Source organism: Fringilla coelebs (assembly GCF_963513975.1).
Source record: "Fringilla coelebs genome assembly, chromosome: Z".
Classification (NCBI taxonomy): Eukaryota; Metazoa; Chordata; class Aves; order Passeriformes; family Fringillidae; genus Fringilla; species Fringilla coelebs.
This window is the reverse complement of record NC_140031.1, coordinates 70,016,584-70,043,165: the sequence shown is the minus strand read 5'-3', so window position 1 is coordinate 70,043,165 and position 26,582 is coordinate 70,016,584. Positions and strand designations below refer to the sequence as shown.

Below are 26,582 nucleotides of genomic sequence, written 5' to 3'. Positions count from 1 at the left end.
GTGATAAAATTGTTGGTTACAGCTGAATTTAACACATTTGAAAAGGCCAGTTTCATGTATTAAAAACTTGACTGGACAAGGGCATGTACAAGTCAATGCTGTCCGTGCTTAGTGCAGGAATTTGAACTGCACAACCTGCTGAGGTCTTTTCCAGTCTGGATGATTCTCTGGCATGGCCATCTTAACACTCATAGAAATTTTTCAAGAAACCAACTCAGGAACTGAGTATTTTATCTAAGATCTTGCATGCAGTTTAATTCATGTTCTCGCACTTACGAAAGTCGAGGAACTTGAAAATGCCACCCTGGAATCTAACAATAAAACATAACACACAAAACAGGATTCCTTTACATGCCTCTTTGGTGCAATATTTTATAATACTTACAGTGAATTCTCATTTTATTTAATACACTATACACTAGAATTGCAATCACCAGTATTTCAAAAGAATCCAGTTTCCAAGTTCACCATACTTTCCATTTCAACACTTAGGCATTTAAAATACATGTAAGTTAGATTACTAACAAAGTAGACCTGATATGAAGTCAGAACTTACAAAGAGCAACATTGTATTATTTTACCATGACTACTTTCCATAAGTGGTAACTACACAATGATTAATGTTTAAAATGCAGATCAGTTTACAGCATTCACAAAAACAGACTTGCCACATGAATGTGAAAAAAGCAGCAGCCTCTCATAATTTAAAAGTGACTTTCCACATGCTTGTTTTATTTGCAAAAACCATCTCCCAACCCCCATATTTACTGATCAAACCAAGGATTAGGTTATTTAGAATGATTAAAAATCATCTTCAGGCTGAGTCTGAAGGGGGAGAGGGCAAAAGTGATTTATTTCAACAGTTCCCTTGCACATTAACAGACTTAGCTCTGCTCTCTAAAAATATTTGAACTAGCAGAGATTTTAAATTACAGACATCAGCGGTAAATAGTTAAGGAGACAATTTTATACACACCCTTCCAATCTAACAAAATAAAAACTCTAGGAACAGCCAATTGTTTTCTTAGGCTTTCTTGTAGACTTTGAACACCACTACTACTACTACACACAGATTTGTATGATTATTACACTCTCATATGGAGCATGAGAATAAAACTAAACCCTGAAGTTGTCAGTGGAAAGTCAACTAAAAATGGCACTTACACATGCACACATCAGTTTCTATTTTGCTTTATTCACACACTTAGTTATTGTAAGCCTTGCAAACAAACTGCAAGACAGCCAAATTTGCATTCTGTGCAGCTTTGCCCCACACCCATTTTTCACTGTTTTTATACAAAGCAAGAGATTCTCACTTGTCATCTTCTGCCACACTGCAGCAAAGTAAATCTTCTATACACCTGTAAATAATAACATTAAAGTCTACTTAAGTCACTTTTACAGTTTCTATTTTACTCACAGCTCCATTAACAGCGAAGTTGGAAACATTTTTAAAAGACCATCAGTCCCCTAACTGCAAGTTCTTATAACTTAAGAAAATAAATTCAACTGCTTAACAGTCCATATTAAATATCAGATGTGATACTTACAAAGCAGATACTAGCAATTCATATCCATTCCTTATGTCAGTGAAGTGGTAAGAGGAAAAGTAAATCCTCAATGCAATCACATTTGAAATCTGATCCCCTTTGTATGACTGCATATGACATATTCAATTTGTGTCTGTAATTTTTAAACAGTCCTTTTTTAATTACACTTCGGAAACTATATCCCCATTTTTAAAACAAGTTGTTCTACAGTGTAAGGAGAATCCACAGTGGATTCCCCAGAGTTCATTTTCTAAGCCATTTAAACACTAACTAGGTTAGCAAGTCAATCATGTCCAATGTGCTAGATCCAGACCTGGACAGATTAAGAAACGTTTTGAAGCAGTGTTGAGTAAATAATTTTGGTAAGCTGTAAAACTGCCACATGCAAGGTATACTGTATTATAACAGCTCCAAATCCTTTATAAAAACCTTGCATTCCTTCTTCCCGTTTTATAGTATTTATGCAGTCTTTCATTCCCTCATACTGAGTATTGATTGGAAGCACTTCATAGCCAAGGTCTGTATTGTCAATTATTGTGCGTGTCCCTTGAATATGAAGGCGGTGCAAAACTGTTTCCAGCGGGTAAAGCATGACATCAGCACAAAGGCTAGCAGCAAAGCTAGCAATAAGTTCTGGAAAATACGCATCCAGCATGCTCTGCACAGAAGAGGAGCTCTCAGTAGGAAGGTTCTGGGAATTATCCCTTTTCAAAACAAACAAGACAAGCTTCTGGACGACGGCACTGATGACGTAGTGAAGAACTCCGTGTAGAGCAGTGGGAAAAGTCAGGACCATCAGAGGAAGGAGGCGCTTGCTATGGGGTACTCCCAAGCCTACAACTCTCCCAATTCCTTCCTTCACGCAGTCCAGGATGCCAGGATTGTCTCGAATGATTTCACTCTACAAGAACAAACAAGGAGTTACAACTTGTGCTGAGCACTCCAAAAACATCCTGACATCCACTCTGACACTTTATCACTTTAAAAGTTCACAGCTAAACTTTTAAAAAGAGTTAAACACTTGCATGCTATTATGTCTACACAGTTGTACAAATAAAAGTCCCTTGTTATAACACTCTTCACAGCATTCCATTAAGCTTCCTTTTCAAGAATGAACCCATCTTAAAGAGGTGAGGGTTTTTTAATGTGTATTGCAGTTATCTGTGCTGCTACCAAAGAAATACAACCTTCAGCCTACTGCTGAAAGTATTAGAATGTAAAACAGTCATGAACTTATAATGTCTACATCTGGAGCAAAATGCCAGGAAGTACTTATTTAATTCAAAATTCCTTTACTTTAAAGACTATGACTACAACCTTTGAATTTGAATCTACATAGTAAAGACTTCTATAACTAGTGTTCAAAGCTCATTTTTGACATGAATTTAATAGTTCAGTTTTGAATGTTTTCATGGCATTATAGGCATTTAAAGCAGTATTCTTTACTCACACTGTCTCTAAGTGAAGGGATAATTACTCTATTCATGTGCTAAAAATAAAAATCCTGTAATAATTATTTTCTCTGTTACAATCCACCTGTGATGGTAGGATTAAATGAAAAACATTATTTCCCATACTAATAGTGTTTTATCATGTGTTTACATCCAAAATTCAAGATTTTGGTAACCTTCTAAATGTCCACGTCTCTGACTCTATGACCTCATAGCAGAATAAATCATCAGAATATTCCTCAGTATTTTGAGGAAATAGTAAACAGCCTGCAGAGCCTCGATGGTCTTTTCTGTGTGGGCGAGAAACTAGTCTAAATGCCTAAGAACATGTTGTTACAGACTTTAAGTACAAGTTAAGCAGCACAAACACCCTACTGACTCCTTTTCTGTCCCACATCACTACAGTCACTGCACTCCAAAACCACTCCTGCTTGGGCCTAACACGCCACCCTGAGGTTTGACATGCTAATGACAAAAGAACAAATGTGACAGCTACAAATTTCCACACTTTACAGCTATTTTGGTGAAATGTACACTTGGATATGTGTAAAACAGATACTGTTGAACAGCATGGTTTACCAGAATTAAGACAGTCAAAGTCAATATAAACCTGCTGGTAGGAAATCCAACAATCTTCAGCTTTTCTGGTTTGCCATTGGTCATTGTCTTCTTGCAGCACAGGAATGTAATGCAAACCTGGCAAGCCAAGTTGCTCTCCGGCACTGATTAATATAATATAAAAATCCTCACAAATGCTATCATTATCTCTGCTGTGTTTCTAATAAGTTTATGATGATGTTTCCAGGAACTCAAGAACGCATTTTGTACATCATATATACACTTACAGACAGACACACACTTGTTCACTAAAATACTTGCACACAGCTGAAGCTACTGATCTTAAAATCCTCAGATCTCAGTGAAATTTTCATAATCAATCCATTACAGAGAAGATCACCTACCTAAAAGGCCAAGAGAGATGCTTTTTTGGTTTTTTATTGTTTTACTAATAAGTTGCTTTCTAGCAAAGAAACTTTATACTTTGCAAACAGAAGACAGGCTCTAAATCATGTTCTCTTTTATTGCTAAAAAATTTACCTGTGCCCAACATTACAGCTAATGCAACATCCTTTCAGACAAAAATATGAGCAGTAGGATATAACATTCCATTCTGTGGCCTGCAATGAACTCCAGAAACAGTAACTGTGTTCCACCACTGTTTCTAGTTCCAAAAACATGGCATACTCAGGGTAGAGCTGTTCCCCAGCAATTAAGAATTTGAGTTCCAGCCAGGTTCCCATTATGACATCAGCTAAGTCTCCGAAATATTCCCCAAACCAGAGATCCCATGAGGAAAGAAGGATTCTAAAACACACAGAGTCTCTGTCTATAACTCTCCCTTGCGCAGCTGCTTAATCTCACCTGTCCTGTTAATCCATAATGCAGCCAGTTCAGACAGAACAGCTCTCCTAGTACCTTCTGGCTCATTTCAGCTTGGACTGTCTGCCCACAGCAGAATCCTGCCCCTATCCATGCCTCTAAAGTACATGCTGAAACTAAGAAACTGCAGAAGTCAGCCTTCTCCCCAGAAAAAGTACCATTTTGGACACATACACCAGCAAACTAGTCCTGACAGTACATAGAACTTGCCCATGCTACGAATTAAAATTATTATTTTGATGACTCAGTGACACAAGAGTGACTATCCTGCACCCTCCATATGAGAGCTCAATCTACTGAAAGAATTCCATTAGCTGCACAGAGACTCTGTCACGTCATCTAAGAGCAGTAATTATACAGAGAGGACTGGGAGAATTATCCTGGATATTTCTGCACAGCTAACCCTTGCCTTTCTCCAGAAAGAGATGCAACACCTCACTGACAGGCAGTCTGCAACATAGTGCTTGGGGCTACTCTGCACAGTTACAGAACAAGCTATGAGACAGGTCCAGATTTTAATTTTTGTGGCTAAGGAAGAACTAGATGAAGATTAAAACGAAAAAGCTGATTGAATGAAAACAGTCCTGAGAGGGCAGAGTTGAGTATTTCATTAAAAATCCCCATTGAACTACTGGAAAAAACTTTACAGTTGTTGTAGGGGACAGTTGTTGTAGGAAAGCAAAGGTTAAAATTCTTACATGAGAAAAACTTCTGTATGTTTTATCTGCTGGAATACAGAGATATAGCATGTCCCTATTTCATATACAATATATTCCAACTATCTATATTAAATGTCCTTTCTAATTCTAGATTTAGAATTAAGATAGTAAACTGATATACCCTACATAGGTAACATCCATTTCAGCTCAGTCACACAGCCTCAAGCAAAACAAATGAAACTACTGCAACACAAACCTGAATTCAAAGATTCATCTCTCCACATAATCTAATCTAAAAAGAGTACCAGTATCTTTGACAATGTTCCAAATATATTTAAGTTACCTGTACAGTTTCAATCAGGCTCGCAGAATAAAAAGGCATTGCTATCACGTGTGTTAACCTGTAGAAATTAACAGTGTAAGAATTAACATAGTGACAATACTAAAATTTCAGCCAAACAGGCACCTCTAAGTTGATAGAGCTATTGACCAAATTATCTCTGAGAGAAAATTAACCAAGTATAACTCAATTACTAAAATGTACATCAACTTTTGCTTCAGTCAAAAGTTTAGTTAAATTCTATTTCCATGTGACCAGACTGGTTAAGGTCTAAAATAGTCTAATCTTTTAATTTAGTTGAGTTCCATAGACACAGGGATCTAGTATGATAAAACCTGTGAAAGTGGTGCATGTAATCAAGATTGTTCAAAAAATCAGCAATTGAAAAGTACTGTTAGCATCTCGTCAAGAAAATGTAGCAGCAGACTAAACTTATGTCCATTTGGTAGTTTTATTATGTTTAGATAGTAAGACATAAGACACATGCTGTACTTACCCTTTGAGTAAAAGGTGTCCACCTATCTGCTTGAGATTCCATTTATGTGAAAGCTCTCTAAAAAGAGAAGTAGTTACCATAATATGAATAATCATCCACATGTAATTCTCAAGCAATTCTTCCATGAGTGTCAACAACCTGTTGTCAGTTTTCATACTGGTGTTCGACTATTCAGGTTGTAATGTTTCCCATATTGGAAAGACACAGCAAAATATTTAGTAAATCATGCTTAACTTCAAGTAGTTTTTTGGGCCTGTCAGACAGTCTATCAAAAAAGGTTTCAGTTATTAATTACTAAGATGTTTTGCAGCTCTCACAGCCACTGACTTTAATCAGTTCTGTATTTATTTAGCAACCTTATGTACAAGCGCTTAAAGCAATTTTCAGGGAACAATGGAGTACTTTAACATCTTCCTACTCTTCCTTTATCAAGAAATCATTTTTATTTCATTTTGGTTTGGTTGCACTCTTCAGTTCTTTAGGTTATGTCTACCCTGCTGTTATTTCTTTCAACAAGAAAATATAAATCATATTCAGGTACAGTTAGATAAGAATAAATCAAGTACAAGAGGTCAGGCTAGAAGTTGCAGAGTAATTCCATATAGACATAACTGAAGCTTTTTGTTCTATGACCAGAGCTGGATGAAATAATGGGATACTTGTCTGTCTTGAAGTTCATGTTCTCTTGTTGAAGCCTTAACAAAAAGTTGACATCAAAAATATTTCCTTGAAGTAGTATTTCTAGTTACACATTTCAAAATATAAACAGCAAATGTTTACAGTCCACTTGACAAAAACGTAAACCCACCTAGCCCCAAGATACCATTCAAATACCACATGTACTGACAATGCATATGGTCAATACTCTAGCTACAAGGTATAGATACTGAAATGCTGGGCACACTAGACTCTACGTTTTTAATAACAAGCTATAATGTTTTCAGCTTCAAGCCTTGTCTGGGAATCACAATCAGACACTGCTTGTAGTTAACCCTAATCCAAGAAAGGCAAGATTTTACTCTTTCTGAAGAATTATGTGTTGTTATTAGCTATCACATTTTAAATAAATAGGTCAATCACTAAACAGGAACAGAAGATCATTTTTACCATTATATATTTCAGACACTTGGATCACATCCACTTACCCATAATACTTAAATGATGTGGAAAATTAAACCAGCCAAACTAATGTGTGAAAGCCTAATCTGTCAACCCACAAGGCATAACTGTGCAAGAACAATTACATAACAAGTTTGCCTTAGTACAAAATGTTCACACCCATTTCTGGGCTCCTCTCCTAAAACAGGGGTACTCCTTCATGTAACTATAACATAGAATTAGAATTGACATCTCACTTCTCTGTGCTCTTTGGACCTGATAACACAGTTAAATAACCTTTTAAATTAGATTTGCTGGCACTGCTGCTACAAGCAATAACCTTCTCCTCCCTGCGACCACCTAAACATGCAAGCCACCATTAAGAAGGAAGAGAGAGCAGTCCGTGAAAACTGTTGTGGGGTGGTGCATGTATGAAAAACCATTTTAACCAGATCACTTTCACAGTCCAGTTAATTTCCTGCTGTTCACACATTGTGTTTCCACAAAGATGGGAGTAGCACAGAGGAAGGAATGAACTGGTTCCAGCAGAAAGGTTTGATTCTTTTGGCAGCAGCACCAGCTTGCTTTCCAAACTTCTGTACTGGCCCACAAGTAGAAAAACATTGCTCACATTTGTGAGAATTCAGAACTATGAAGATATAAACACTGTATCACATCTCCTGAACTTAAGCATACCCTAGAGGTGTATCTAAAACACACTTGGAGGAAAGCACATGCCTGGAAATTTCAATTACCTATGAAACAGAGCTGACCAAAACCCTTAAATACACACTCTATACAATTTAAATATGAAATACTTTTGCTAATGCTTTTGAACTTGCAAATGCCTACTTTTATTAGTATGGATACATGCATCATAACAGTATTTGATTCATCCTAACCGTATTTCTTCTTTTAAACCCAGGGTAGTTTCCATGTCCCCAGATATTTTTAGCAAAAAATTACTAAACTTCTGCAGCAGAGGGTTGACACAGTGATGTAGAATGATGAATATCTCTTTAAATAAAGTCAGAAATTTTTAGTGGTAACGTCTTTGTTATGAGAATACTGAACAAGGTACATATAGCTGTTGGTCAAGGAAGGCAGAAGACAAAGCAGCTGTTACAAGGACACCCATTTACAGTGTCTTCTCATTTACTAAAGCAGGCCATTCTGTTCTCTCTCCTACTAAGGACAGTGCAAATATTCAGCAAAATGTCAGTGCTAGTTCATTAGCAGTGCAAATCTTCTGACCAGGAATTTTTCCCTTAGGTATGGTAATTGCTATTACCATACAATAAAAACTAAATAAAAGAAGAAAATTATGATTTTTTTTTTTAATTACAGAGTTGAATACCAAAGACCAATTTGCCACAGCATTTCTAAGCCAGACAAGTAAGCAGACACAAACAAATGAAGTTCCTAAAAAGAATTCCTCACTATTTACGGATTATAAGGGTCTCTTTTCCAAGACAATCACACTGTGTCTAGAAACACCTATTTATTGTCTCGCTGTTCTCATGAAGGAATATTTTTCAAGCAGCCTTACCAACACTTTGAAAATGAGTCAACAACTTATTGATTTGTTGGATGTGGTAAAAAAACATGCAATACCTTGGCAAAGGTGTAAATTCACTGATGATGCCTTCTGTTCCCAGGGTTATGCCCTGAACAATGAAAGTGCTGCCCATTCCTTTCCAGAGAGCTCTTGGACCCTGTGTGTTGAAATATCCAACATAAAACTCAAAAATATTTTCAACTTATTATTTAAAAAAAAAATCAGCAAATTCAGACCACACAGGGCGACAATTCTACTGTTCAACTTTACCATTAAACTCGGGTAACAACTAATTTTTTAATCTATGAAGAAGTTTTTGTTTTTCAATAATTTCAAAGACCTGTCAATAATTTTGGAGGCACATCTCCCACCGTTAATACTCAACACCATGTTTTATGGACAAAATGAGCTTGAGATGTCAAAAGTACATCCATAAGATATTCAGAATTAAGAATTTCTTCCTGCCTTCTGATCTGAGTTTAAGGATTGCCATTCCCCTGCAGAATTGGAAATGTATTCAGTACTACCTTTGGAAGGAGTCACTTCAACAATAACTTTATCCACATAATCATTAATGATCTTTTAGAAAAAAATTCAGGGACTTTTTGTTTTCTAACATCCATAAAACTCTCCCCACTAAGCACTGTACTTCTGAAAAAAAAAAATGGTTTACTTGATCTTCTTGACACACTTCTGTAACCATAAAACTAACAAACCCTCAGAACAGCCATGCTTTCCAACACCACCTACATAAACACGCAGAGATTTCAGTGTACATACATGCTGCAGGAACTCTCAGTGCTCACATACAGCCTGCCACCAAATACTAACCTGTGTCTTATTGATGCAGTACATGATATTGACAATACTAAATGGTGTGAGATGATAATTCCGTGCATGATAGTTAACCTGTTAAAATATAAATAATGGCAGTCTTAGAAACACACTTGCAGATGATACAACTCTGAAAGATAAAGGTGTTTCAAATATAAGAATTTTATCTCTGTAAAGATCAGCTAAATATATGAGCAAGTTCTCCCTGAAATTTAGGGAAATGGGCAGCCCTTTTAAGTATTCATATGCTGAAAGTTTAAACAATAAACCATACATAAATCAGAATCTATGAAACAAAGCATCGTGCTTGTAAATGGGGATCTGAAAGTTGCTCTGCAGAACACAAAATACTTGCTGGCTGTAATTTGCTTTTCACTACCCAAAGAAAAATGAGCAAGATTTTTCAAAATAAGCTAAACTGCAGAATAGAAAACATGTATTCTACAAGTAAAAACTTGTTAATGTAGCAGAGGCCCCCTAAAAATTACAAAGCTTCCTATAGTACATACTTTCATACAGAGATATGACAGTACACAGGAGCTTTGACTGGAATAGGTAACATAAAAGACATACCTGACATTGACGACGTAGAACAATGCAAGGATGTGCCAACACATTTTCTGTAAATAGGCTTTAAAGGAAAATTGTATTTAATGCACAAAAAGTCACTAAAAATTCCTAAGTAAAGGCTTGTTAATTGTCTTTAACAACAGCAAATCAGTATTTGGAAAAGCAATATATATTCTAGTGAACTAACAAGGCATGTTTTTGATGGCTATCCAACAGCCTCCCAAGGAACAAGTTACATGAAATCTGACATATACATTCACTGTGAAAAAGCACCATATATATGTAGTATGCACATATTTTTGTAAGCAAAAAAACATACAAAATTTCTTAAACTCATCCACCATAAAGTATCATGGTACAAAACAAACCGCAATTATTAGAGGATTAGTTCCAGTTTTATGCTAATTCTGCATACTGTATTATTAATCAAGAATCTCCTTAGGAGGGCTAGAGAAAGACTGTACTAGTAGCTGACTACCTTTCCAACAAAAACACTACTAACCTAAAGTAAATCTCCTGCCACTGCCAGAAGACATATTTCAATCAAAACTTCACTTCACAAAGTTGTCACTTGCAAAGCAGAATTCCTGGTTGCAGCCATTCAGAGAAAATATTGATTTGATCTCAAAGTGCCTGAGTGATCAGAGTACTTACCTGTACATTGTTCAAAGCTGGGACATGGATTTGAAAAGTAGAACATCCAGCATTTTTACAAACACAAGCTACAGAATCATATCTGGTAGGTTTCTGAACTTCTGATAAACAAGTGGCACAGGAAAACACGGGAGTTTTGTAACCATTGAGCTAATTTGTAGTTTGCTGCTACCGAAAGAGGCAAAACTTTCCCTGGACATCAGCATCTTAAAATACAGCCCTTTTTCAAAAATACTATCAATAATCAGGGTCAATATAATAAAGAATAAAATGGCCTTCAGACCACTTGGTTAGATGAACATTATGGTCCAAGGATACTTTGGTAATACACTTGAAGACATTTTTACTTTCTTAGGAAATATCTGTATTGCCTAAAAATATTAATAAACGTTGCAAATGTCAAAAAAGTCTCCTGGTGTTACTTTCAGATTACTTGGACAGGGTACACACATCCTGGGCATTCCAAATGAAAAACTGTTTCTTACATTCATGCAAGTATTTTTTGAGCAACAGTTTTAAAGAAAACAGAAATCTAAATAGGAGTAGTAAGTTTCTAAACATATTTCAACTACTTATGGCCATTGGAATAAAAACACAATATAGAAGTGTATGTAGGGTTTGTAAGACAAATGAGTTTTACTACTGCTTTGTCACTGAACACAACTCTTACCTTGCAAGGCCAATACCAAAGCCAGCAAATCTGTTCAACTGCTCTGAAAAAGAAGAAAAAAAACCAAAACAAAACCAGATTATACAGCAGTGATAATCACAAAATAGAGAAAATGCCATGCACAGGATGTGAAAAACTAATTTTATCCTGTACTTGCATTAGAAAATTACAAGCACGAAACCACAATATTTATGGCAGTTGAGCAACAGAGGATATTAAAAAAATATTCCCCCAGGAATATCTGCACTTTGGACTGCATTTGAGTTTGTGCATACTCTTATATATAAAATTATGCTTTTCTTATAGGGGAAAAAAAGAACAGTGAAAATGAACAGTAAAACAGAGTATTTTAATATTTTAAAAAACCAACTCAAACCAACTACTGAAAGATTTAGCATGCATGACTTCACCATAATTCTGAAACATAAATTCAGATAATTGAAGTGAAAATAATGTTAAAACAATAAGACGGCAAAATTTTGGGTGAAGTTACACAAAAAGCCAAGGATGAAGTAGCAAATATCAACACAAGGCAAATTTTCAAGCCAGTTGTTTAACTCCAGTCCTCTGCAAAATCTAGTCACTGGAGAATTACAAAAGTAATTAATTCAACTCTCTTTTGCCTGCAACCAGACATTGGATTTGCACATTGGGAATTATCAGAAGGGATTTTAAGATGAGCATTAGAACAGTAAAGGTAATTTAAAGGTAATGCTCAGCCCTACAATCTTCAAAGTGCAAGCAATCTGAAAGCATGGATAAAGTCAGTAACTTCAGTGGGGCTCCACACAAATGTGGCAGCCCTCCTAAAAATGGTAAGATACCATTTGCAGCTGCTGGATTCAGTGAATACAGCAATTCCTTATCAGTGCTCCAAAGTGCAGAGTGAACACACTTTCCACATGTAGATGGGGAAAAAAATGAAGTCTCCAGCTATGCAAAGATACTTAAACAGTGCTTCAACCAGGGCATGAACGGATAGAATCCAGCTAAAGCCTGTACTCTTTATAAGACCTAAATAAAAACACTACACTACAGGTCGGAGAAGAAATACTTGCCTACTAATATAATTTGACTTCAGGTAAATTACTATTTCATGTATCTTTTGATACTCAAGTGTCTGTAACCTGCTCCTTTTATTTAAAGAAAACAGCATACAGTACCCTAGATACAGCAAGTTTTCCTTATTTCACCTCAATTTCATTAAGATCTAAAATGACTTTATTTATAGAGGCATATACTCAGTTTCCCAGCAATTACTGAAAAGCTGTACTCAGCTGCTTCCTTAAATCCTACCAGTCCCACAGTTCCCTCGCTTTCACACGTGGACGGGGGAGGTTTACGTCAGCAGTTCATGTTTTAAACCCGAGAGAAGCCACGCAGTCTGTAACACCACCACAGTAACGCAGCACTCCCAGAGCCAAAAGCACTTCCTGCCCTTAAAGAGGGCGGAGTGTTTCTGCAGGAGATTTGTTTACATGGGCAATGAGGAGCAAGCCGACTGCACACTGCTTAGCGAGAAGCTGCGGGCGCGTTCTGGCACTCTCAAACCATTCTGCATGGAGTTGCACAGTGCTGGAGCGCAACAGGCAGCCACGGAGCAGTCCGCGTTCTTCTAAAGGACTTTTCTGCCCGGCGCTTCAGCACCGCCAGTAAAAAGGAGGGCCGGGCGCCGCTGGGCCTGGCCGCGGCACAGCCCAGGGCCGCCGCCCGCCCGCCCTTGCCCGGCGGGTCACTCGCGGGAGGCGGGAGCCGCGGGTCAGACAGACCGGGGAGCGGCGAGAGGCGGCGGCCGCCCCCGGGCTAGCCCAGGCCGGGCCCTCCCTTACCGGCGCCGGGGCCGACCGCCCCAAGGTTGGCCTCCTCGTTGGAGCCGGCGCCGCCCAGAGGGGTCCCGGCCCCATACGGCGGCGTCTTCTCGCCCCAGTGCAGGTTGCGGCTGCCGGGGATGTCGGGCGGGCTGGTCACCCAGGAGCCCAGCTCCGAGCCGCTGCTGAAGGGCCTGGAGCCAGGGCCCAGCTCGTCGCGGCCGATCCCGCGGTAGCCGAGGCCGTCGAAGCCGTCGGGGCGCCGCGGGTGCATGGCGGGGGTGGCTGAGGAAGCCTGGCGGGGCCGAGGGGAGCAGGAGGGGAGCGGGAGGCGCCGCGCTCGGGCCGTACCGGCGGCAACGGACCCGGACCTGCCGCCCGCCCTGGTACTTCCGGCCGCCGTGAGGCCGCGCGCGTGACCTCCGAGGGGGCGGGGCCGGGGCGCTGGGCCAATGGCGGCGCTCCGCTTGCCCGGTCCGGGGCGGGGCGTCCGGCGCGGGGGGCGGGAGGACGAGGGCTCCCCCTGGCGGTGCGGCGGGCGGAGCACGGCCCGGCCGGCCGGGCGGGGGGAGAGCCCGTGAGGCGGCTCTGCTCCCGGCCCGGTCCCGCCGTGAGAAAGAACGAGAGGGGGCCGGAGAAACATAAGGTGGTCATGCGGACCTGAGACAGCACTTTCCAGGGAAAAACATCCTTCTTATCGACGCTGGAGATGAACACGACACAGACACGGCTAGCGCAGGGATGGGGCCAAGAAGGAGGGCATGGAGAGGAACACAGAGCGCCCAAGATGCCCAGAGCCCTCCGACCCGTTTGGTAAAAGGTCTGAAAAAACAGGCTGCCCGTGATAACTGTTTGCATAGAAAGTGAGAAACACTTCGGTACGGAGAAGTCAGGCCATAGAAAGTATCTCCCAAGCCCAGGCAGTGCCCCAGGTTGGCTGGATGGATGCTGCTGGATCGATTCTGACACCAGGACTGACATCCCTTCAGCTGGATCAGTGCTGGGGCCAGGATCTTTTTCTTTCTTTCTCTCTCCTCTCTTCTTCACCTCTTCCTTTCTGTCTTCCCTTTCACACTATTTCTTTATCTTAGACACATTGCTATATGCTGGTATAGTAGGTCAGGGACTAGAATACCAATTTCCATGCCAAGTGTGTAATTTACTAATAAAACTTTCTGGCTGTTTGCAGACCCTCTGACTTTTGTTGTTTCTTTCAACCATGAGCATTTGTGGATCTTCCTTCCCCTTAGGAGTAGGGGGGCATGCCCTGTGGGTTTAACGACGCCTTAGCTCAGAATCACAGAACCATTTGGGTTGAAAAGACCTCCGAGATCACCAAGTCCGAACTATGACCATGTCAACCAGACCATGGCACATCCAGTCTTTCCTTAAACCCTTCCAGGGACAGTGATTCCACCACCTCCCTGGGCAGCCCATTTCCAATATCTGGTCACCCTTTCTGTAAAAAAATTTTTTTCTGATGTCTAGCTGAAACCTATCCATGCACATTAAACCATTTCCTCTCCCTTTGCCATTTGTTGCCTAGGAGAGGAGGCTGACCTCCCCCTTGCCACAATCTCCTTCCAGGCAGCTCTCTTCTAAGAGGCTCAACAAGGTCTCCCACAACTGGGTCTTAGTGTGACACACAGGTCTTTTCATTTTGTGCATTAGGTTAAGCCAGCATTAGTGCATTCTAGTCTAAGTATAGCATGAGTCATCCGCAGCTTTGTGAGAGGAAATCTCATTAATGCATATGAATATCTCAAAGTCAGGTGCCAAAGGATGGTGCCAGACTCTTTTAAGTGGTGCCCAGGGACAGGAAAAGAAGCAATGGCCATAAACTAAAACACAAGTTCAGCACATAAAGTTCCAAGATCGCTGTGACGCAGCTAAAACTTCTTACGCAGTTTTAGTCTTCCTAAAGTTGTGGAAATCATAAAATCAGACTAGTCAGGATTGAAAGAAATCTTTAAAGGTCATCTAGACCAACTGCCCTGTAATAAGCAGGGACATCTTCAATTTCCAGCAGGTGTTTAGGGCCCTTTGCAAATTGAATTAATGTTCCCAGGGATGTGGCTGCAGCCACCCTGGGCAACCTTTTCCAGTGTTTTGCCAGTCTCATCATACTCTCAGTCCTTCAGCTGTGTCAGCGGCACTACTCAGCTTCGTGTCATCTCCAGATTTGCTGAGGGTGCACTCAATCCCATGATGTCCATGTTACTGATAAAGATACTGAACAGTTATGATAAGAAATTAACTACCACTATTATTTAGAATTTCAGGTGTGGGTTCCATGCCTTCTACACAGTGTCCCCAGACCATTCCCTGGTGTTTGACTGTGCTCCTGTAGCACAGAACCTGTTTTCACATGATGCAGCAGAAGTTTGGGCTTCATTCTTTTCTTTGAAAGAAAACACAAAGAAAACAATTCAGAGGTTTAATTTTGCAGTGAGAAGAAGGTGGCAACAGCCTAAGTGCACTGAGCAGCAATTACAGTAGGACACAAAGCTTCCATGCTAATGACACCTTAAATTTAATTCTCATGGGACTTAATATAAAGCCCGGAATGCAGTTTCTGTGCTTGGTCTTGGAAGCATGAGCAGCCTCCAGGAGAGAAAACAGAATGAAGGTTGTCAATAAGAGAAACCAGTAAAACACAGTTCCTCAGAAAATATAGGAGAAAGAGTGTTGTTCCAAGGAAACCACAATCTTTTTCCACACTGGAATATGACATGACTGTTGGAATAGCCAGATCAGCTACTTTTTGTAAAACAATATTCATTTACTAGTATTGAGTTGGACTCAATGATCTTTAGGGTCTCTTCCAACCTAATCATCCTGTGAATTTTGTGAATGTGTGTGAGAGGGAGAATTGTTCAGGGTGAGGAAACTGTAGTCAAATTAAAATCTACATTTCTCTTGAAAAACAATGCTCATAGCTACTGCTTTGTTAGGCAGTTAGCGAAGGAGTAGAGTGCAAAGCTGCTGACTCAGATTTGATTTACACCGTGTCTTTGAGATCTACACAGTGGGAAGCTGCCCTCTTGTTCATATAATGGAATAGGGCAGCTGTATTCCACAGCAGCCTGGGGCTTCCAGCAGCACAGCTTGAAAGACAGTTCAGTTTGGTCAGTGTGTTGGATCTGTGTGCCTGCAGGAGTGGTTTCTGTCCGAAGACGTAAAGAGCTGCCCCTCTGTCAGGCACAGCCAGCTCCAGCTGGCTTCCAGCCAGACCTGCCATGGCCAAAGCTGAGCCCATCCATGATTTTAGTAGCAGGAGAGAGTAAGAGAAAGGGGCTTTTTCCAGTTTACTACTCCCTTTTAAACTGGCAATAAATTAATCTTCTCGAAGTGTGTGTCAAGTTTGAATGTTAGTTTGACATTGGCTGAGATGGGACACACAGTGGTGCTTATGTCATTTGGAGTCTCCACCCCATGCTCATGTTTTGCTTCCCGTAGTGATTCAGGATGAGAACACAGATGCTTGACACCAGCAGGAGGCTCACCCACTGCCTAGGGGAGCAGCAAACTCACCAGCTTTTTCCTGAGTCTCTTGGGCCTGACATCTATAGTGTCCTTTGCCACATCCCACTGGGAGATGTCCTAACAGCTCTTTCCCTTCAGCTGCTCGTCTGTTGAGTGCTCTCAGAAGAAAATCTTTGGTTTGCCTCACAGTTTTATCAGGCACATAAATAGACCCTCAAGCAAAAATCACCCCAAAACTACCCACAAAAGGGTAGTTTTAACACCAGCTGGCAGTCTGGACTTGAATACGTGACCTTTTCCTGCTGTACATCTCTGCAACTCCCCCAAACAGGAAGCTGGAAGGTGCCACAGGCTCTTGGGTCTCTCCCTCGCACTGACAGCTGGACCCAGTGTCTGTCTGTGCTTTGGCTGTGTTCCAGATTGCAAGGCAAGATGTATTCTATTGCCATCTGTATGGCAGTTGTCTGGTGTCAAGTGGGCAATGCTCCTTATCTCTCTTCCTGAGTGATCATAATCAACAGGGGGGCACCTGCTGATAAGAAGCTATTGAATGTCACCACATGACTGATAAGAACTATAGCATCCCATTGGGAGATGCTCCGCCCAGAGGGAGGAGCCAAGCATTCCTACCCAGATATAACCTGCACGATTCTGACACACCACACAGCTCTTCTTCACTGGACTCCCCAGAGGAACAGCAGCTGCTACTTCCACGGATCTGTGGAGGAAGAATACACCCCTTTCCTACAGGACTCCCCTGCTCCAACAGAACCACGCCTGACACTCCAGTCCAGCTCCTTTTCCAACTGGACTGCTACCAACACCCTGACCCACAGGGTGTCAGGTTGTGTTCTGACTCTGACAGTGTTGTTCTAGTGTATTGCATTGGTTTTTTTTATCCTTTTATTTTTTTTCCCTTCCCTATTAAAGAACTGTTATTTCCTGCTCCCATATTTTTGCCTGAGAGCCCCTTAATTTAAAATTCATAGCAATTTGGAGGGGTGGGGAGGGTTTGCGTTCTCCATTTCAGGGGAGGCTCCTGTCTCCTTTTGCAGGCATCTGTCTTTCCAAACCAAGACAGGCTGGCTTGTTCACCAATGCCCACAAAGAGTGATCTGGGCAAGGAGGAAGAGCCTGCAAATTGCCTTCATGGGAGAATTTTCATTTCTGAGCTGAAAAGAAACAAGCCTGGAAGTTAAATGGGTCTTTGCAGGGTTGTTTCTCCTCATAGCTGAATCTAAGGTGGGTGGCTGGATCATCCTTTGCTGCTCATGCAGTAAACACCTCTATTTCAATCCTCTTTTGTGTACAATGTGTAGAATACCTGGAATATTAGATAGATACCTCCAAACCAAACTGTAAGAGTGACACCAAATTGCAAAGCCAGTATTTGATACCATGTACAATGCATTAATGCTCTTCGAATGGTTTTGACAGCAGAACACCAAATTCTGTAAAATGCTACATATATGGTTAATAAATACAAACCCATGAATGAACAAAGTTCAGAATCTGTTCCTCAGCTGTGTTGAAGAACCATATATGGGAAATAGGAAATGGAACTAAAGAAATGGTAAGATTCTTGTTGTTGTAGGTTGTTACTGGAGTAAGACTACTTGATACAAAGTGGTGCTATCCTGGGGGGTTTGTCATGGGAAAAGTGCATTAGAGAACTTCTCTGTGATACAGATTTGGATGTAATTAATTTTAATTCATCTACACTACGGAGATGTGCAATGGCATATGTGTACATGTGGTGTGCATCCCCTGCATTCCTCCTGGGGCCTGACTGTGATCTGAGAAAGGCTCATTAGGCCTCCATCTTCACAAACAGCACCTGGGCTGAGCTCCTCCTGAGCTTATCAAAAACAGTCTGTTCCCAGGAACTAGTACTGCCTAATGAGCGCCTGATTTTTAATGAACAGCCTTGGAAACTTATTTTTCTTGCCTGGAAAACAACCCAAGCAGAATAACAATTTTGTTATCAAACTCTCAAAGAACATACTGGCCCAAGTTGCAGTCAGGATGAAAGATTATTATGACTGAAGCCTACTCTCTTGTGACTCTATAAACAATGCTCCAAAGTGAGACTTTTTGAGCTCTCCTGGACAGCAGAGACTTGACCAGCACCTCCTTCTGTGTGGGGCCTCTAAGAGCCAGAGAGCTCTCAAGTTTGCTAAACTTGGAGAATCTTTGAATGACAATGATGGAGCCTGGACTGACACCCCCACTTCTCCAGATTCAACCCTTTGCCCATTGGGAAGATCCCAAAGTATCAGATGTGTGTCCTTCACCAAATTTGAGGAGAATTTGTCACAGGTACTCTGTGAGTCTGTGTGCATGAGGGTGTGAATATGCTATAGCACAAGGAATGCTGCTCTCCTGGATTCTTAAGTACTTCAGATTTGTAAGTTAGGCCCATAAGTTATAGTAAATTATATATGAATCTTTAGATAAACTGTTTAATTTAACCTGTCACTTAAGTACTCTTAAGTGCTGTTAAAGCTATTGGCCTAACCTGTTAGTTAAGTCTGGGGCACAGTTTAGCAAAGGGGTGTACTCTGAAATATGTGGTGCAATGGGAGGGTCCTCCTTATTCCTGTTTGTCCGTACCCTTTTCCAATCCTCAACCCCAGCCACCACAGAGGTAAGTTTTGGGTTGGTTTTGGATTTCAATTGACCGGTTTTAGGTTTTAGTTTGCTGTTTTTCTGTGTGCTTTAACCAGAGCGTTAGTAGTAAGTATTAGAGGGAAGGAACCTTGTAAATGAACTACATCACACTTCCTGTTTTATACTAAACCTTCTTTCACCACGCCTTTGCTGTGATTCTTTAAGTGATCTTAAAACACTAATTTGCCACAGAACACTGAGAAAAATAAACACCTTGTCTTGGAACCTCTACTTCTGTCATTATAGATGTCCTGCTGGTGTATTAAGTCTTACCTGGTGTACTAACTCTTATCACTGTTAAAATCACACCAGGAGTGAGACTAATCTGTCTTCCTTGCTGAGGCTGAGCAGAAATGCAGAAGAAAAGCAAGCTGTGTGTGTTATCAATGAGGCAATGCCATGGGGTTTTTGAACTTTACGGACTTATGTCAGTTTAGATGCTGAGCTATAGGTAGAAAAACTGTCAGGCAGTCTGCTTAATAGACTCCCCATCTATTAAAAAGGAGAGTGCAGACACCCTCCTGCACATCAGTCCATCCTGGAGCATGGCATCAGCTCTCCATGAATAGTAACTAATACTGATAATAGCAAGTAATGCAAGAAAATCATGTTACAGAAAGGAGGCTGTGGCTGATGGCAGAGCAAAGGACAGAGATCTGTGGGCTGAATGTCACCTGTGACAAGGTAACGAATCTGTCTAGTTTCCATCTGAAATGCCTGATTTCATTGCAGTTTCTTGGGATTTCTACTCCTTTCAGAAATGAAGCCAGCCCTCATGCTTTATAGGCTTTTTGGCCTGACACCAGCATCTAAGCAGATGAAAATAATGATGATTGCTGCCACACTCCCTGGTACCATTAATTTTTCAAAAGGTCATGTTTTCTGTCGCTGCTTTAAGGGGGTTGCTACAAATGCTCAAACCTGGACCTGAAGTGCTGCACATAGGCATGTTGTGTTAACCCCTGACACGTGGGGTGTCCCAGGGTACTTGTTGGGCCGTCAGTTCAGACAGACACAGGTCCTGTTGTAGGTCTTGTGTCACATCTGCTGGCCTCCTCTGGGTGGTTTGTCTAAGCAGAGGTGTCTGAAGAGAGCCACCCCGCCTGAGTGCTATTCCTGGGCTTTGGGATTGCTGAGGCTTCCTTGCCCTGACACAGTTTCCAGGTCTTCATCCTTACATGTCCTTGTGTGGGATGAACAGAGGAGTGCTTCCTCATCTCAGGGAGGTCGTGGGGGAAGGAGCACACTCAGAACCTCACAAACAGGCTCGGTTATGATAGGTGGTACACTTTCAACAGCTATGACAGTTATTTCACAATATTATTTCAACTTTGTGGCATGTTTTTTCGTAGTGCTGAGGACAGACACAGATCCTCTTCCAAGGAGCTCACAATCTGGGAAAACAAATGACAGATGGACGAAAAGCATGCCAATAGAGTGACAAGGTAAATGAAGTACCTTATACTCTTCTATATGTTATTTATTCAAGTAATTTATTCAGATTTTTCTGTTGATTCTTTTATCTTCCATACAGTGTTTAGTGCTTTACAGCTGTTTATTAGCTATCCTTGCAGACTACACTGAGGCTGATCACCTCCAAGTTAGATACTTGATAACTGACAGAGAGGTTAAATCTTCTCAAAGTCTTACAGTGAGACAGTGAAAGATTTCCAGCAAGGTTAAAAGTCAGGCTTCAATTATGCACAGCTTTTCTGCAGTAATTGCTTCTATTTATCATGTGCTTTTATTTTCTTAAAAAGTATATAATTCAAGCAACTTCCCAACGTACGTGTTTCCTTTACAGATCAGAGTTATCAAATCAGACTCTGATCTTGCCCAGCCACAGATGCTCAGGAGCATTCCACACCTTGTGAGCTTTGGTGACTGTTACCTCAAATTTTGTCTACTTCTCTTCAGCATTCCATGCCAGCCAGCTGCTCCAGTGGGATGCTGTCTGCTCCTTAAAATAAACCCTTCCCAGAGCATTATCTTGACCTAGGGTAATTTGCTAATTTTTTGCACCCGAAATCTCTACCCCTTCCTGCATGCTGCATGTCCCGGGTGCAAAGTCCACGCTATTCCTAGACGAGTGACCACTTATCCCTGCCACATACCACCACTCTCCCCAGCCTTCTGCCCTCCAGCCCACTCCCTGTAGCCCTTCCTTACCCTTGACACAGACAGGGAAATCCCTGCTTCGACCTGCCGTTGTGCCTTCTCACAGCACAGCCAATGTCTGAGCTAAAAAAACCTCCCCAGCAATTTAAGGCAATCTGAGTCATACCATGTTAACAGAATTGTGTTCTTTGGATCATGCAGAAGGGTTGATGATGGCTCAGAGCCATTTTGTACAAAATTCCCAGTTCTCCATCTGGAATTCCTAACACAGCCCTGTTCCACCTGTGCAGCCCTTCTGCTCTGGTCTCTTTATTGAGGCAGCCTTATCCTATTTAGAGAAACCCTGAAAGCAGGATACACACAAGAAGGGCATCAAACTGTGTGAGTGTGTTCAGAGGAGGGCCACTATGAAGGTGAAAAATCTCGAGGGCCAGATTTACAAGGAAGGTCTGAGGTAAATTTGCTTGCCTGGAGAAGAGCAGGTGACAGCTCCCATTGCTTTCTCATGGGGGCCAGCAGCTGGAGAGGTTCAGGTTGGCATTAGGAAAAGTTCCCTTACTGAGTGTGGTGGGTCGCTGTAAGGACTCAAGGAGCACAATTGCCAGTCTCAAACACTACCACTGCAGAAGGACTTTGTTATGAGATAAGCACAGGTGGGAACAGCAGGATGGCTCTAACTCCAAGCCTGGTGTAACTGAGATCTGGCTAGCACATCCTGGGTAATGGATGCAGACAAAAAATCCCTCTGTGGCAAACTGTGTAGAGAAGCAACTGCTCATGGGTGTAAGATCCCCTCGAGTTACGGAACAGATTGCACCTGTGACCACTGAAGTTGCCACTTCCAAATATGCCTACATGGATACCTGCACTGTAAAACAGGCCACTGTGGAGGGAGAGGTGAACAAACCTGGGAGACAAGAATGTCCCTGAAAATGCACGTAAAGAATGCAACCATAAGGAAAGTGAACTCAGCAACTGTGCTGAAATCAGCTCTGAATGGGCAAAAGGTAATTCTGGCAGGGGGAGATTGTGACTACAAGTCAGAACCCACCTACTCAAAAGAAGAGAAAGACTGAGCCTGGGACTAATTAGTACGAGAAGAGAGGGAATCGTTTAACCAAGAGAATAAGAGAACTGTGTAAGGAGTTGTGAGAGGCTGGGATGTTAGTGGTTAATACTCAAACAATCTGCCATTTGAAGTGACTGCCCAGGTGCAGAGGAGCTGCACACCCATCAGCCAAGGCAACTGCTGAGTGTTGAACAAGACAAGGGAGGAGGCTGATAAGAGGCAAATCCTTTGAGGTGAAACAGTGATTTTCATCACCAGTGTCTCCCCTCTGGGGAAGCACCAGGACATTCACAGTAGGTCTGATGGTGCTCATCTCTGCTTAAGGGCCATTATTCACACAACTGATACTACACCAATGACAGAGGCAGCTGTAAAGTCTCAGAAATTGTCATAAACCATCAAAGATCCCCAGAATATTCCTTGATTCACAGCATTACATAATCCATTATAAAACTCACCACCCCAGGGGGGTACTTGGGCATTCTCACTGAGCCTGAGCCCCTATTAACCCACCAGATTTTGTGTTTCAGGGGCTTCTCCCACCTCAAAGGGATCAAGGTTGTCACCATCACTTTGACAGGACTGTGACCAACACGTTGACCAATGGACATAAAACTTGCAAGAATCAAATCTTGCCACAGAATCCAATCTTGCCACAGAATCCACAGGTGGTGACCATGTGCCTGTCTACACTTATCCTTTCTTTCTCTTTCTTTCCTTTACCTTATACATTTTCTTAAGTGCTATTTTTATACTTTTTTTTGCAGCATTTCTAACTCAAATGGCTACATTTTAAAATTTGCCAAGGACCTTATTTTACTGTAATGTTATAAAGTTTGCAAGTAAAAGTTTGTTATTGAACTTGTGGAGAATTTTGTTGTTTCTCCTGCGCACTGCCCAGGGTACACCAAAAAACACTCCCCTAAACTCCCCAAGCAGGCTAGGGCATAACACCAATGAGCACTAATTAACAATTTTTTTGTTGTTCGCTAAAATGCAAAAGTAGTGAAAAGTTTTGAACAGCCTTGGGACTCCCACTCCTGTGAAGCTAAGGGTGATTAAGGATCAACAGGATGCCACTGGATCTTTGAGTGGTGACTATCTTTTACTTGATCTGTCTGTCTCCCTCCTCTGTTTTCCATTTCTTTCTCTCTCTCCACATCACATTTTATTGTTCAATTAAATCCACGTTGTTGACTTTGGTATATGGTCACATTTGCACCTTAATTCAGGCAGAGGCATCTCCCAGTAATAGGATCATGTCAGGCACTGGAACTGGCTCCCCAGAGAAGGGGCCATGGCATTAACCTGGCAGAGCCAAGGGGCTGTCTGGATGATGCTCTTGGTCATATGGTTAATTTTAGGCAGTTTGGAAAGGAGCAGGGAGCTGGACTCAGTGATCCTTATGGGCTCTCTTCCAGCCTAAGGTATTTTATGACTCCCACCACAGCATGTTCTCCCAATGGACAGAAGCACTGAGGGCACAGCCTGGTTAATTTATACCAAGGCTGGTATTCACATATTCACAGCAAAAAGAAGATAAATCTGGATAAGTGGCATGACAGAGCACACTGCTATTTTCTCCACCTTGCAGTGTTTTTGTGGCAGGAAACTTTCTAAAGCTGTACAATATTTCAGGTTTATTTACAGCAAGGTCTGTACTGATTAGTATAGACATTTCAATTCAATCAACACAAGTGCTAAAACTGTACTTGAGAAAAATGCCTTTTGCTTAACTTTAATAGCATTTCTGTTTGGGAAAAATCAATGCCAAAACAAAGAAACTGTCAGTGTCAGCCTTACCTAGATTTGTTTGATCATGCTGTAACATATATTTGAAAAGCTCTTTCAAATTTTAGGAGCGAGTAAAGGTTAAGTATCAGCAACAATGGGCAAATGCAGCTGGTAACGTCATAGATAGTTAACAGTATTATATAGATGTCATGCTCTTCCAAAGTCATTACTGCAGTTTTGTCTTCAAAACACTGTGGGAATTTGTGGTAAGTTTGACACAAACTGTCACTGAAAACGAAAAAGAGAAATTACACTTCGGAATGTGAGGATGGAAGCATTTGCAGACTGGTATTGTTTGTCCAAATCAATAGAAGAGAGCAAATGATTCATTTTTGCTGGCTTTTATGTCTTACTGAATTAGTTACAGCGAAGGTTGCAGTTAGGGAAAAAACCAAACAAAACCCAAAAACTTACACTTACTGAAATGGAAGAAAATGACCAAATAGCAGACTCAGAATGGTAGGGGGACCACTGGAAATTTCAAAGCACCATTTTTTGCCATAGTGGTTTCCTTGCCAAAATGGCAGATATGTGCTTGCTTGTTGTGGACCCAATGAGGACAGAGGAGGCGAAGTGAAACTAGATGCTTAATGTGCCTTTGCCATTGCCTCTTTTCATAACATAGATTTTAGATCTATTTTTACCCTAAGCACCTTGCACATAATTCACAGCAAACCAGTCCTGAATAACGAGAACTGAAAGCAGGTCTCTGTGAAGTGATGAGTCTATTTCATCCCTCTCTAAGAATGGTTTCCCTTGCAGGGGGGTGAAGGAATTTAGTAGAGCTCCTTCCAAACTACTGCCCACCCTTCTCCTCGGCCTTTGTATCATTCTGTGAGTCCCCAAAACCTTTCCTGCTCCTACAGGCACACCATGGAAGGAGGTCACACCTGGTGCTTTGCAGTGGGAATACCCACAAAAAGCAGAGTATTCATGGACAGCCCTGGATGCCTTGCAGATCTCTCTGCTGTCTAAGCCTTCCCAGACCTTTCTCCAGTGCTTAAATGTTCCCCACACCAACTTGCTCCCTCGCCATGCTTAACTTTTGACTACTTTCCCACCCTTCCATGCCCTGCCCACCTTGTCTCCATTCTGGCAGCATTCCTGGTCCATTTGGTGGCTGCTAGTCAGCAGCAACAACTCATTCATATGCTTACTTCCATCTCTTGCATCATGTTAAGCCCACCTGAAACCTTAGCTTCATGTTATGCCTCTGATCCTTGGAAAGCATTTAAGCACCATTACTCCTGCTTTTCTTCCCATTAATAATCTATTTTTTCTAATCAGTTTAGGATAAAGCATTATTTGCTTTATGTATTAAATAGGTTTAAAATTCTATTATCATAGTGAGAAACTTAAATCTAGTGATCCAGGCAAATAAATTCCTTCAGCAGTTGCTTTTAATCTCATCAAATCAAACGATTACACAGCTGTCATGGGAAGGTATTTGCTAGTTAATGTGGATTTACTTCAGAAAGAAACCCCATTCTTCACTAATTCTCTGACAACTCCTCAGTTTCTCTCTTCATTTGCACTGCACCTTACCATCACTCCCTGCATCATTTAGCCACCTGAACTCTTGCAGAAGTCCTTCCTCCAAAGGCAGTACAGAACCAACTTGTTCCCTGCTTCCTCCATAGTCTTTTGGTTCTGTGTATGTGTACTTGTATAAGTTCATGTGGGGCTGTAGTCTTTCTGAGGCCAGAGGATTTCCCTATTGATGAATATAAAGCTATACAAGGGTATAGCTTTATATAAAGCTATACAAGGGTATAGCTTTATACTCATCAGTAGGGAAATTATAGCTTTGCAGACTGGGGGAATTAAAATCTGACCTGAAAAAGTTTCAGGTGGTGATTATTTGACCAAGGAACCTTACATTGCAATATATGTGATGCAGTTGTTTTCATCTCCCCTGCCGCTTAAATTTTTTACTGCGATGTTTGCCCTTATTCCTTTGTGTGTGTCTAGTCACTTTCTAAAGGATAGCCATCTATTTTCCTGTTTCTTAAGTTTCATACTCAAAAAAATTTAACAATTTTGCTTTTATGCTTCCTTTTAATGTTCTTTTAGTATTTTCCTCATTTACATTTCTGGAGAAAGAGAGGCAGTTAATTCTCTTTACTTGGATCCACTCAGGTTCTCTCATGTTTTTCTGTCTAATTTTTTTCTTTTAGTCAATTCCATTCATTATTTTCTTCAGTGATCAAGACATTTTTTCTAAAGAACAAGCATAGCTATTACCAGCCAAGTGTCTCTTTACTACATTACCCCTGAATGTAATGAAGTCATAGCTGCTCCTCCCTATGAAACTTCA

The 26,582-nt window shown here is 41.2% G+C and overlaps 1 protein-coding gene across 2 annotated transcripts; it reads right to left on the bottom strand.

The window, feature by feature from the left end:
- Positions 1-342: 342 nt before the first annotated feature.
- On the bottom strand, positions 343-13,511 carry SLC25A46 (solute carrier family 25 member 46). 2 transcript variants are annotated; one of them, XM_084225114.1, is made up of 8 exons: positions 13,150-13,511; positions 11,321-11,363; positions 10,000-10,057; positions 9,424-9,501; positions 8,649-8,749; positions 5,937-5,993; positions 5,444-5,501; positions 343-2,451 (listed from the first exon to the last, which is right to left on the bottom strand). In XM_084225114.1, exons 1-8 carry the CDS (start codon positions 13,400-13,402, stop codon positions 1,873-1,875), a joined length of 1,227 nt encoding a protein of 408 aa, XP_084081240.1. In that variant the 5' UTR covers positions 13,403-13,511; the 3' UTR covers positions 343-1,872. The 2 variants fall into 2 exon arrangements, with proteins under 2 accessions (XP_084081240.1, XP_084081241.1); XM_084225115.1 differs by having other exon boundaries at positions 11,321-11,358; positions 13,150-13,358.
- Between the last annotated feature and the right edge of the window lie 13,071 nt (positions 13,512-26,582).

Coding starts and splice junctions, on each gene's coding strand:
- SLC25A46 (XM_084225114.1), bottom strand. CDS start 13,402: ATGCACCCGCGGCGCCCCGACGGCTTCGACGGCCTCGGCTACCGCGGG. Junction 5,502..5,936: donor GGACACCTTTTACTCAAAGG/GTAAGTACAGCA, acceptor TAATTTCTACAG/GTTAACACACGTGATAGCAA. Junction 2,452..5,443: donor GCCTGATTGAAACTGTACAG/GTAACTTAAATA, acceptor TTGTTCTTGTAG/AGTGAAATCATTCGAGACAA.